At 40.5% G+C, this 12449-nt stretch overlaps 1 protein-coding gene across 3 annotated transcripts in view; it reads right to left on the reverse strand.

Moving 5' to 3' along the window:
• The window catches only part of LOC140463549 (uridine-cytidine kinase-like 1), a 184918-nt gene that overhangs the window by 124009 nt on the left and 48460 nt on the right, over positions 1-12449 (reverse strand). For all 3 annotated transcript variants that reach the window (XM_072557694.1, XM_072557703.1, XM_072557712.1), the window contains exon 4: positions 4284-4454. In XM_072557694.1, coding sequence (XP_072413795.1) covers positions 4284-4454 — 171 coding nt within the window. The remainder of the gene's footprint in view (positions 1-4283; positions 4455-12449) is intronic.

Below are 12449 nucleotides of genomic sequence, written 5' to 3' on the forward strand. Positions count from 1 at the left end.
CAGATACCTTTCAGTTGTCTCATAGGAATTATGCAGGAGCCCAACTAGAGATCAAGACTGAAGCAGGCATTTTTAGTTCATAAACTTTTCTCTTACCAGCAGCTGTCGTGCTATTTTGTTCAGTTGCACTGAACTGTACAAAATCTAAATTATCCAGTTTGACTTAGACCAGAATCTGAAGCCATTCTGTTCACTACCACGAATGATAAACTGTGGAGCAGGAAAAATCACAGCAGGTGAGGCAGCATATGAGGAGCAAGAGAGTCAATGTTTCAGGCTTAAACCTTCATCAGGACTGTGGAAGGGAAAAGGGGCTGAGAAATAAATAGGGAAAGGGGTTGGTGGGGCCGGGGGAAAGGTAGTTAGGATGGCAATAGTGAGCGAAGGTAGGATGTGACTGTGAAGGTCAGTAGGAAGAGTGGAATGTATAGATGGGAAGGAAGATGGACAGATAGGTCAGGTCAAGAGGGTGGAGCCAAGTCATGTGGGTTGATCTGGGATCAGATGGGGGAAGAGGAGATTTGGACACTGATGAATTTCACATTGAGGCTGTGAGACATGTCATGGGGGAATTGGGGAGGGGTGTGGGGGAAAAGTTGAAATGGATGGCTACAGGAAAGTGGGGTTGATTTGTGTGTATGGATGAGAGATGGTCCCTGAATTGTTTGGCGAGTTTGCGCTTGGTCTCTCTGATATTAGAGGAGACCATATAGACAGCAATTGATGCAATAAATGAAGTTCAAGGATATGCAAGTAAATTTCTGCTGGATTTGGAATGATCCTTTGGGGCCTTATGGGGGAGATGTGGGCACAGGTTTTGCGCTTCTTCTGATGGCAGGGAAAGGTGCCAGGTGTAGAGTGGGGTTTAATGGTGTGTGCCCAGGAACCCCTACCTTCAATTCTACGTCACTGCTAGTGTTTATCCCCTCCAGTTCAAAGTTATTAATACAATCTGTCATCTTATCATTTAGAGTCAGAGTCATAGAACACAGACCCTTCAGTCCAACTCGTCCATGCTGAACATAATCCCCAACTAAACGAGTTCCACCGGTCTGCTCCTGGTCCACATCCTTCCAAATCTAGACCCAAGTGCTCCAATTTCTTCCTTATCACTTGACAACAATTGCTCTCCATAAATTCATCTCCCACATACCATACAACACTAAGTTTTGATTGCTCAAGATCCACATTAAATCTGTTCTCCTATGCAATGAACTTAATATTCTCAATCTCAATATTTTTACTCTAATGTTTTCACCTGCACAAATGAAGATGGTTGTGGTTGTTGGAGAGTCATCTCAGCTCCACAGCATCTCTGCAAGAGTTTCTTAGCATAGTAACCTAGGCCCAAACATCTTCAGTTGCCTCCCTCCAAGATCAGATGTGAAAATGCTCGCCAATAATTGAACAATGTTCAGCAACGAGTGAACGAGTTAGACTGAAGGGTGTGTTTCCATGCTGTACATCTCTATGACTCTGTGCTCCTGTGCTACACTTGCCACATTTTCTAGTGGCAATGCTGGTGTAGTGCCTGTTTGAAGTCAATGTGAGCTTCAGCTAGTAGCAGTCTTAATCCAAATGTAGCAACATCCAGGCTTAGTGATAAAGTGGTAAGTAACTTTCATGCCACACAAATGCCAGGCAATGACCATCTCTGATGAGAGAATCTAACCAACCTTTCTTGACACTGAACAGTATTACCATCACTGAATCCCCCAATATCAACATCCTGGGAGGTTATCATTGATCAGAAACTGAACTTGACTCTGAACTGAACTGAACTTGATTAAATGAGATCCAAAGAGACCTTGCAAATTGCATACAAAATTGGCTCAACACTAGGAGACAGAGGGTGGTGGTGAACAGTTGTTTATTGGACTGGTCACTAGTATCAATGGTGTTCCACAGGGATTGGTGCCAACTCCACTACTGTCTGTCATTTATATAAACAATTTAGATGAGAATATAGGAACCATGGTTAGTAAGTTTGCAGATGACACCAAAATTGGTGACATAGATAACCAACTTACAATGAGCTACAATGAGCACAACAGGATCTTGATCAACTGCGCCAGGGGGCCAAATAGCAGATTGAGTTTAATCCAGATGAACTTGAGGTATAGCATTTTCGTAAGTCAAATAAGGGAGGGCATGACTTATACAATTAATGGTAGGATCCTGGGGAGTGTTGTTGAACATTGAAAGTTGCACCAAAAGGTTGACAGCATCTTGAAGAAGGTGTTTAACTCATTTGCCTTCATTGCTGGGACCACTGAGTATAGGAGTTGGGACGTCATGTTGCAGTTGTACAGGATGTTGGTGAGGCTACTTATGGAATACTATAGTCTGGTCACCCTGCTATAGGAAGGATTTTATTAAATTGGAAAGGTTGAATAAAAGATTAACAGGGATGTGACTAGGATGGGAGAATTTGAGTTAGAAGGACAGGTTGGGACTTCTTCCCAACCTTCGAGGTAAATAAAATCATAAGGGGCATAGATACAGTGAATAGCAAAACGTCTTTTTCATAGGTTAGGGGATCTCAAAACTACAGAGCACAACTTTAAGGTGAAAGGAGGAAGATTTAAAAGGGACCTGAGGGGTACATTTCCACATACAAACTGTCCTCTGTGTGAAATGACCTGCCAGAGGAAGTGATGGAGGCTGGTACAATTACAAAATTAAAAAGGTATCTGGATGGGTACATGAATAGGAAGGGTTTAGAGGGCTATGGGGCAAATGCTGGCAAACAGGACAAGATTAGGTTGGAATATCTTGTTGGCATAGACGAGTTAGACCAGGCGCTCCTTCATCAGGTCGTTATGGAAGATGATAAAGGAACGGTGCTCCGAAAGCTAGTGCTTCCAATTAAACTTACTGGATGATAACCTGGTGTTGCACATCTTTGGACTGAGGAAGGAAACTGGAGCACCCAGAGAAAACCCACGCAGACACGGGGAGAATGTGCAAACTCCACGCAGTCAGTCACCCACCCAAGGCTGGAACTGCTGCCTGGCACTGCGAAGCAGCAGTGCTAACCACTGAGCCACCCTACCACCTCTATAGGGAGAGGCTAATTTCCCTGGAGTGTCAGAGGCAGAGGGACAACATTGTAGATGTTTATGAAATCGTGGAGGGTCGTAGATAGGATAAATAAACAAGATCTTTTTCCCAGAGGTGGGGTAGTCCAAAACAAGAGGGCTTAGGTTTAGGGTGAGAGGAGAAAGGTATCTAAAGGACAACTTTTATCATGCAGAAGGTGGGTACATGTATGGAATGAGCTACTAGTGGAAATGGAGAAGGCTGGTACAACTACAACATTTAAAAGGCATCTGGATAGGCATAATTAATAGGAAGAGTTTAGAAGGATATGAGCCAAATGCTAACAAACAGGACTAGATTTAGAATGTCTGGTCGGCATGGACGAGTTGGATTGAAGGATCTGTTTCCATGCTGTATATCTCTATAACTTTATACTCTGCCAGTCATCTCAACCTTGTCAAAAATCCCATTACAGATTCCCAGAAATCTCAAACAGCCAAATAAAATCAATTGTGTCTCAGAAATGGAGGTAATATTCCTTCAGCAGCTCCAGTGCCAGATGCCTGTGGGAAAATTAAGCCGCTTATAACAGAGAATGCAGAGGGTCTGCAAGCAGTCAAAAGGATTACTTTTCATCCACCCCAATGTCATTTGCCTGGGGAAAAAAAAAAGTCACATTCTTTCCACATAGTGAGCCCAGTCTTTGATAGCAGGATCAAATGCGTCAAGCTTCCCAAACAAAGGCATAATGCCAGAAATGCTTACCTCAACTCAGAAATGACTGTAGCAAGCAAATGTTCCTCAGGCACGATCTGTTTTCTCTAGTCACCACTGAAATAACTGCACAGAGGCCAGTATCCCTTCACCAAATTACCATTTACTTACTTGTGCACAGTACACTGGTTATGGCTAGCCAGCTTGGAGTCAGTTGCCTGAACGGAGGAAATTCTCATCTCCTCATTATATTATTCAGACAAGCTTGACTGACTGATTAGGATTGTTAACCTGGTCCATTAACCTCAGTCAATGAGATCAGCCTGGTTCCAATCACTACACGCATCAACTTAAGGGGTTTTCTTAGCAGCTTCCATCTAACCTGATTCAACTGAAGAGAAGAAAGGTATTTGTTTTCTTCCAATAAAGTTGTTTTATTAGCCAACGTATTGTATCATTAGCTATGTGTTAAAATTTCAATTCAAATTTTGTTTAAAAAAAAGTAATTGAAAAGGTCTTTTACATACCCAATCCTTTCTTCGACTGTGCGTAGTGAAGTCATAAACAGGAACCTTCACACTTTTCCCTTTCTTTAGCTTCCTCAATGTATGTATAATTAGGTCAAAATCAAAAGCATCAGGATGGTCAAAGTTATATTCACTCCTGGCAGCTAATTCTTGTTCTTCCTTGTTTAAGACCTGGTGATGGAAATAACACAGTTGAGCCTTTGCCATACCATGCCTTATGAAATAATAAAATTATAGTTTCAGGGCTCATTTGCACTTATAAAGTACAGGCAAAATAGCATGAAGCTGGTGAGGTTAAGAATAATGTTTGTTAAAAGTCACAACGTCTATTTCAGATGAGGAACATTCAATGTATACTATATACTTAGAATAGCAAGGTTCTATGGTAAATAATGGAAAGATGCTGAGTCGTGGATAAGGCAGGGAATGACTGAAGTTACATGTACAAAAATTAATTAAACAGAAACACTGTATAGTCAGAAGGGTTAACCTTCCAAGCTAGAAAATATTTTGTTGAGCACCAAGGCCCCTGGGATCTCTGTTAATTGCAAATTCTACAAATTAAAATGTTAAAAATGGATCAAAACAAGATTATTAAGCGCTCAGACGATACAGCATAAACAAAGTGATTGGAATGAGACAGATACGAATAGTTTAGAAAACGGTGCCAGAAAATGAGTTGTGGAGAGATAAATTTAAATGGAAGCAATTGAAATCAATCATATTGTACCAATCTAAAAAAACATGTGTCAGGAAAGAGGATTGCAGAAGCACAAAATGGAAACTATGCTCCAGTGAACAGATTTAGTGGAAAGAGCAAAGCAGATAACAGACTACATTAGCAGGAAGATAGAAAGCAAAACAAGAGACAATGGTGTTTCTCTGAAGACACTTGGTTCCCCAATCTAGAAATGGAGGACAGACAACCAGAACACATCAATGCCTAACGTTGAGTTTTTAAGACTAGATTCTTAGCCAAAACATTGGGGTCAATGTTTAATGTGTGCCTTAATTTTCAAGGGTCGAAACCCACACTTTCCCAACATCTCACCGTTATAAAGTTTCCGGTTCAGAGACTGTTCCTGCCAATTTTGCCCAAAAGTTGCATAAAAGGAATACAGGACACATCAGTGTGTTGGTTGTCTTGACAGCATGTCTAGCATGACAGCATGACTAACAGCTGACTTCAATTATGAGCTATTCATGTAGTGTCCCTACTTTGAGCCAGGCTTAGTTCAAATCCCACCTCTTCCAGGAGGTAGCTGCAAATGCGTGACAAGCATAAACAATTTGGATTTTTAGAGATTAAAAGTAGAGGCGATTTTGTACACGAGATCATCCATTACTTGAATATAAGGTATAGTGTAGTAGGCCCACCAAGATGATAGTTGGTCACAAGAATTAAGGATAGCTAGGAAGACAGACTTAAGAAAGACGAACCATTGAAGTGATCTAATAGAAAGCTAGAAAGATAATAAATTTAGATCAGCTAATATCACAATTTTGATGACAGGTTTAAAGATAATGACAACATACAAATTAAGGCTATAGAATTTAGATAAATACTTCATGCAAAAGCCGAGAAATTACCAGGTTTTGCCAGTAACAAAAATCATTTTAAGAGGCAACCTATATTTTTGGGAAGGAGAAAGAACCGATGTGGGAAGAACCCACATTAAGAACAACCACAAAGGGGCAAGTTTATTGGATAACCTATTCATTTCTAAACAGTAATAAAACTGTGTAATTAAAATAACAAAGTAGCATCAAATTACAGTGAGAACAGCCCTTGCTAAATATGAGAATGTCAGTAGCTTTACATCTGCTGAGGAGGTGCAGGAAAGCATTCGACCACGGGAGTGAGGCACGTTTGTTTAGAAGAATTGGGGATATCTGTTCTCGTCAATGGATCGGTCTAAATAAGGTGATAACATTTGTTTACTTGTGGAATGTGTGGCAGTACTTTCTTCTCATGCTGGAAGCACACATATTTCACAGTGGTATATCAGATAACTAAATTGCTGGTTTACATCAAAGACTCTTAACAAAATACATACTCAATAGCAAAATAATTTGTAATTTAGTAAGCTGAGTGGAATATGCATCTAATAGAACAATCCTGACACATTTTCATGTATACCACACTGAACAGATTTGAATTTATAAAGCTCAGATCCCTCACCTTGATTGTTCTGGGAGGTGAATGTCTCATTACGCTTAAAGGCTAGGAAAATACAAAGGCTGAAAGTTGGAAGATGTTCATGTGTGAGTGAGAGAAAGAAAACATCCTTTTGTAAATTACAAAAGGGTTCAAGGGACAGAGAGATGAGAGAGAAAAAAGAGAGTGCGGTCATGAAAAGAGCTTGCGAGAAAGAAAGAGAGCAAGAGAAAGGCAGAGAGATGAGAGAGAGAGATAGAGAGAGAGAGAGAGAGAGAGAGAGAGAGAGAGAGACAGACAAAGACAGGAGCTGGAAAGATGAACCCTTTGTGGTATGATTTGAGTGAATACTGGCTTGTCATGGATTGAATTTGTGTGTTCCCTGGAGCTCGAGATCTGGGAATGTTATGAATTCAAGTTGCATTTTGGGAATCTAAAATGATTTTAAAAGAAATAGCCATTTACTAGACATGTTAGCTGAGTGAGGTGACCTCATGACCTTTTAGGTTGAAAGACTAGTCCCTCGTCATGATGTACTAGCCAAAGTAATTGACCATTTGGCCTGGCTGGATCAAGGTTTCCCACTTTGATGTGCATGTGCCTTAATTAGTCAAAAATACACAGACGTGTCAATGAGTTTCTCTTCCTTGGCAAGCTTTTGCCATTTTATTGCTGCTGATCTGATTAAGGACATGCAGCATTTTTATAATTTTAAAAGCTTGTTTGCAGCAATAAGGGGAGTAGCTGGAGAGAATTCTTAGGGCTAAGAGCTGGCACCGCTACTCTGCTCAAGGTTTTAGAACCTTATTCAAGCCTAGTTTGTAGGTATCTATGTTATAATGTAACATCGATGCCATTGGTAAATAAAAGTAATAATTTAAACAAAAGCATCTGTAAGAGTTTTATATTCCTGACTACCAGCGTATGATCTCCGGGATGAACCAAGAGAGGCTACAGGTTGAGTCCATCCGGGATTCCCCGAGCCATCTCAAATAGATACTTTAACAAATATCCACAACAAACACACTTCATTTGGGAACTTCTAGTGAGCAATACAATCCTGCAATAGTCACCAATCTATACTCTCCTCATTTGCCCAAAATCTCCCTAATGGAAGAATCAACTCAAAATATACAGTTTATTTTAAAAAGTCAACCTATATTTTTCTAGATCACTTCAAAGTACTGCAAATTTTGAAGAAGCACTGATGTGTCAGTTTCTGTAGTATTGAAAACTGTTCATAGGCTTTTTAAACGTAATTTTCTTTTATTATGAACACTGGAACAGAAATAGGCCATTTAACCCTTCAACCATTCAACACAGAATCATAGAATCCATAGAATGTGGAAACATGCCAATAATATAAATAAAATAAACTTGCCCATTTTAGTTATTAATGTGGGTTCTTCCCATATCAATTCTTTATCCTTCCCAAAAACGTAAGTTGCCTCAAAATGTTTTTGTTCTGTAATCCTCCGAGCAACAACCCACTCAAACGCCCATTGTAGCTAATCTACCTAGCCTGCAAACCCCTGAACCCTTTCATGTTTAATCATCTAACTAAATGCCATATTCCCACACTAGCCCCACATCCCTTAACTTGAAATCTGTCAATTTCTGTCTCAAAGTTACTTCTGATTTGGAGATGCCGATGTCGGGCTGGGCTGTACAAAGTTAAAAATCATACAACACCAGGTTATAGTCCAACAGGTTTATTTGGAAACACAAGGTTTCACAGTGCTGCTCCTTCATCAGGTGGTTATGCTTTCCGTTACCACTCCAACATAATTCGCTGGCCTATCCTGTTTTACTACATCTGACTCCCCAGTGTTTTCTCTAACCCACCACCACAGATTTCATGTTGCGTACTTTATTGCAGTGAAAACACTGGATATTTTTAAACTTCTTTTTCTCCTGCAAGGGTTTCCTTTTTACCCCGTGGTAAGTTATCCTTATGATCTTCACTGAGTAGAGAATTCCAAACATTCACCATTTCGAGTAAAGAAATTTCTCCTTATCTCAGTCCTAAAACGTTCAACTTTTGTTCTGTGACTGTCCTTCAGACTCCACACCAAAAAAAAACATTGTTTCTATATAGAGTCATAGAGAATCAGAGTCATACAACATGGAAACAAACCCTTCGGTCCGACTCGTCCATGATGACCATGTACCCAAACTAAACTAGTTCCACCTGCCTGTGTTCATTCCATATCCCTCCTAAGCTTTCCTTTCATGAACTTATGCAATGTTTTTTAAAATACTAACTGTACCTGCATCCATTACTTCCTCTAACTCTAAATTCTGGTGAATAAAAGCCCAGTCTCCTCAGCTGTATTCCCTGATTAATGCAGAAATGCAGGGCCAAAGAGCCTGTTCAGGTGTTGCACTGTTCAGGTGTTCTATGAAAGCCAGATCAAGCTGTGGAACTACGGACATCATTTTCACTGCTCCACGGCTTCTCATCTGGCAGGTCAAGAAATCAGTCTGCCAAACATTTACTGCACACCTTCAGGAAATGGTGCTTGACAAATCTGTTGGAATTCTATGAAGATGTAACTTGTAGAGTTGACAAGCGGGAGCCAGTTGATGTGGTATATTTTGTCAAACACTTTCTGAAAGTCTAAAGTCCCACATAAGAGATTATTGTGCAAGATTGAAGTGATTGGGATAGGGAGAAGTGTATAGAGATGGATAGAAAACTGTTTTGGCAGAAAGGAAACAAAGTAGAAATTTATGGGTCCTTTTCAAATTGGTAGGCAGTAACTAGTGGGGTGCCACAGGGATCAGTGCTAGTACCCCAGCAATTTACAACATATAATGATTTGGATGAGAGAACAAAACACAACATCTCAAAGTATGCAGATGATAACTAGTTGGATGGGAGGATGAACTCTGACGAGAATGCAGAGATCCTTCAGCATGATCTGGACAGGTTGGGTGAATGGGCAAATCCATGGCAGATATAGTATAATTTGGATAAATGTGAGGTCAGTCACATTGGAAGCAAAAACAAGAAGGCAGATTACTAACTAAATGGCTGTAAATTGGGAGAGGGGAGTGTGCTGTGGGACACTGTGCACCAGCCACTGGTGGTGAGCATACAGGAACAGCACGTGGTAAAGAAGGCAAATGCTATGTTGGCCTTCATTGTGAGAGGTTGAGTAGAGGAGCAGGGATGTGTTGTTGCAGTTATATAGGGCCTTGGTGACGCTACACCGAGAATACTGTTTGCAGTTGCGGTCTTCTTTTCCGAGGAAGGATGTTCTTGCTCTCGAGGGAGTATAGATTGATTTCGGGGATGGTGGGACTGACATATGAGGAGACATTGACAAGATTAGGATAGTTTTCTCTGGCATTCAGGTGGAGGAGGGGGGATTTCATAGAGACTTAAAAAATTCTAACAGGACTAAATAGGGTAGATACAGGCAGGATGTTCCCGATGATGGACTGTGACAATGTTCCCCCTTTAATAAGGTTAGGTTGTCCTCAGTCTTTTTTTTACAAAGAGGTGCTGTAAATGTATTGATTCCTATGTGTCTGGTTTGGATAGTTTTTAAGGCCAATTTGATCATAGCTAATAGATACTTCCTTAGGCAAAAGGCTTTCATGTTTAAACAAACACTTGTACAATGAAAGGGGGAGCGGCTAATTCTCCCAGCTCAGCTTATCTCTTGTTTGGTTTGAGCAAGCAGTCAGTTTTTTAAGGCGCTAGTCTAAGAAACAGTTCCATACTGATTCTCTCTCTCTGACATCTCCCTTGTAAGAACCTGTGTTCAATTTTACCTTCTTTGGCAAGGGAGTGTCTGTGGAGATTTTGCAAGTATTTGGAACAGCATCACTAAGTTGCCAAAGAGTCGACTAGGTTTTTAAACAGCTAAGGCATTCTATATTCTCTTTTGTTTGTGTTTCATTTGATAATCTTGCAAAGACATTCTGTTTTGTTTAAAACTAAGCAGTTTGGCCAGCTGCATCACTGCTGGAAAATCCACTGTACAACTGCTTAAAACAACTAGAAAAGTTAGGCTCTGGGCTATCTTCTTGAAATAATTTGAGGTCTGGACTAGTCCATAACAGATTGGGGGCTCTTTGCAAGATTTGTTCTATAGTTCCAAAAATGGGATTACGGTTGTTGGACTTAAAGGCAGCGAGTAGTAGGTGTTAGTGTCTTTTGTTCCAAGTGTTGAATTTGGTTGGTTTAAGCAGTGGTTTGTGAGATAATGACTTTTTCAATCACCCAGGGGTTTTCTGGGAGTGGATGATGTTTTGGGGGTTTTACAAAAGGTGAACAAGGAAAAGCTGCTCGAATTGGCAGTCAAACTGGAGTTGGAGCTTCCTCCTTCTGTGAGGAAAGGAGAGATAATTACAACAAGAGCTCAGCATTTAAATTTGCTGGAAAGGCCATCAAAATCTTTATAGATGGCCAAAATTCAATTGAAAATGAAGTAGCATGAGCTAGAGGCAAAAGACAAAGAAAAGGCAAAAGAAATGAAACTGCATTACTATTAAAAGCAGAGGAGGAAAGGAAGAAAGAGGGAGTTTAAACTTCAGCAATTGGCACTTAGACAGCTTAAAAAGGATGAGAGATGAAGGCTGAAGGTAAGATTAGTGAGGAAGAGAGTGAGGATGAGCAAACCTGTGGTAGCCAAAGGCCTGGTGAGGATCTGTTTAAATATATCGAAGCATTGCCTAAATTTGATGAGAAGGATGTGGAAGCCTTTTGCATCTCATTTGAAAAGGTGACTAAACAAATGAAGTAGCCAGTGCAAGTGGATTTTGTTGATCCAATCAAAACTTGTAGGTAGAGTTAGTGAGGTATTTGCATCACTATCAAAAGGAGATTTCTGGGGCGTATAAGAAGGGGAAGAAAGCCATCTTAAGTACATATCAACTTGTGCCAGAAGCAGACAGTCAGCATTTCAGGAGTCTGAGGGGGGACCCTGATCAAACCTACATTGAGTTTGAAAGGATCAAACAAAGTAATTTTGATAGGTGCATTAAAAATAGAGCAAACCACGACACTCTTACAGAAATGATTCTCTTGGAGGAGTTCAAAAATTCACTTCCTAAGGTAATGAGAACTCATGTGGAAGAGCAGAGAGAGTTAAAACAGCAAGATTAGCAGCTGAAATGGCTGATGATTATGAGTTCATTCATAAATCAAAGTTTGGCTTCAAATATCAAATTTCAATCCGTGAGGGATATAAATTGGAAAAAGTGAAATCTGCATGTGGAAAGGGAAAGGTAGATCCAGTGAAGCACAGTGGAGACTAAAAAGCTACACCAGAATGTAGAAACACTGTAAACCATATTCTTGTGAAGGTAATTTACTTGCATAGGACAGGAGCAGCAGGTAAAGAGGTTACAATATTAAGGAGGTACAGGATCATGTCAATCGTTGATGTTGAAAGATGAGGAGACATATACCTCTGAAGAATTATTGCCAGAAAACGTGGTACTAACGGGAATTCACAGTGAGACAAGGAGTGCTCAATCAGGTGGAGTGAGGTTAGAGTGTCCACAGAGTGTCAGCACCGCCTTCCTAACCTGCAATCTTCTTCCTGACCTATCCGCCCCCATCCCCACTCCAGCCTATCACCCTCACCTTGACCTCCTTCCACCTATCGCATTTCCAATGGCCCTCCCCCAAGTCCCTCCTCCCTACCTTTTACCTTAGCCTGCTGGACACACTTCCCTCATTCCTGAAGAAGGGCTCATGCCCAAAACATCGATTCTCCTGCTCCTTGAATGCAGCCTGACCTGCTGCGCTTTTCCAGCAACACATTTTCAACAATAATGAATGTATCCAGCATATTTCTAGAGGCTGTTCCATTACACAATATCACTTCTAGAAAGGATTGTAGAGGAATTACTCAAATTTTTCACTAGATATAATCAGATCAAGAGCCAAACTTCACAAGAAAAGTATTCAAGGAAGTTATGGATAGCTTGAAACAAAACAATTCAAACCTACTGCATACCATCCAGAATCACAGGGAGCACTTGAAAGG

This window comes from Chiloscyllium punctatum, chromosome 3, assembly GCF_047496795.1.
Source record: "Chiloscyllium punctatum isolate Juve2018m chromosome 3, sChiPun1.3, whole genome shotgun sequence".
Lineage (NCBI taxonomy): Eukaryota > Metazoa > Chordata > Chondrichthyes > Orectolobiformes > Hemiscylliidae > Chiloscyllium > Chiloscyllium punctatum.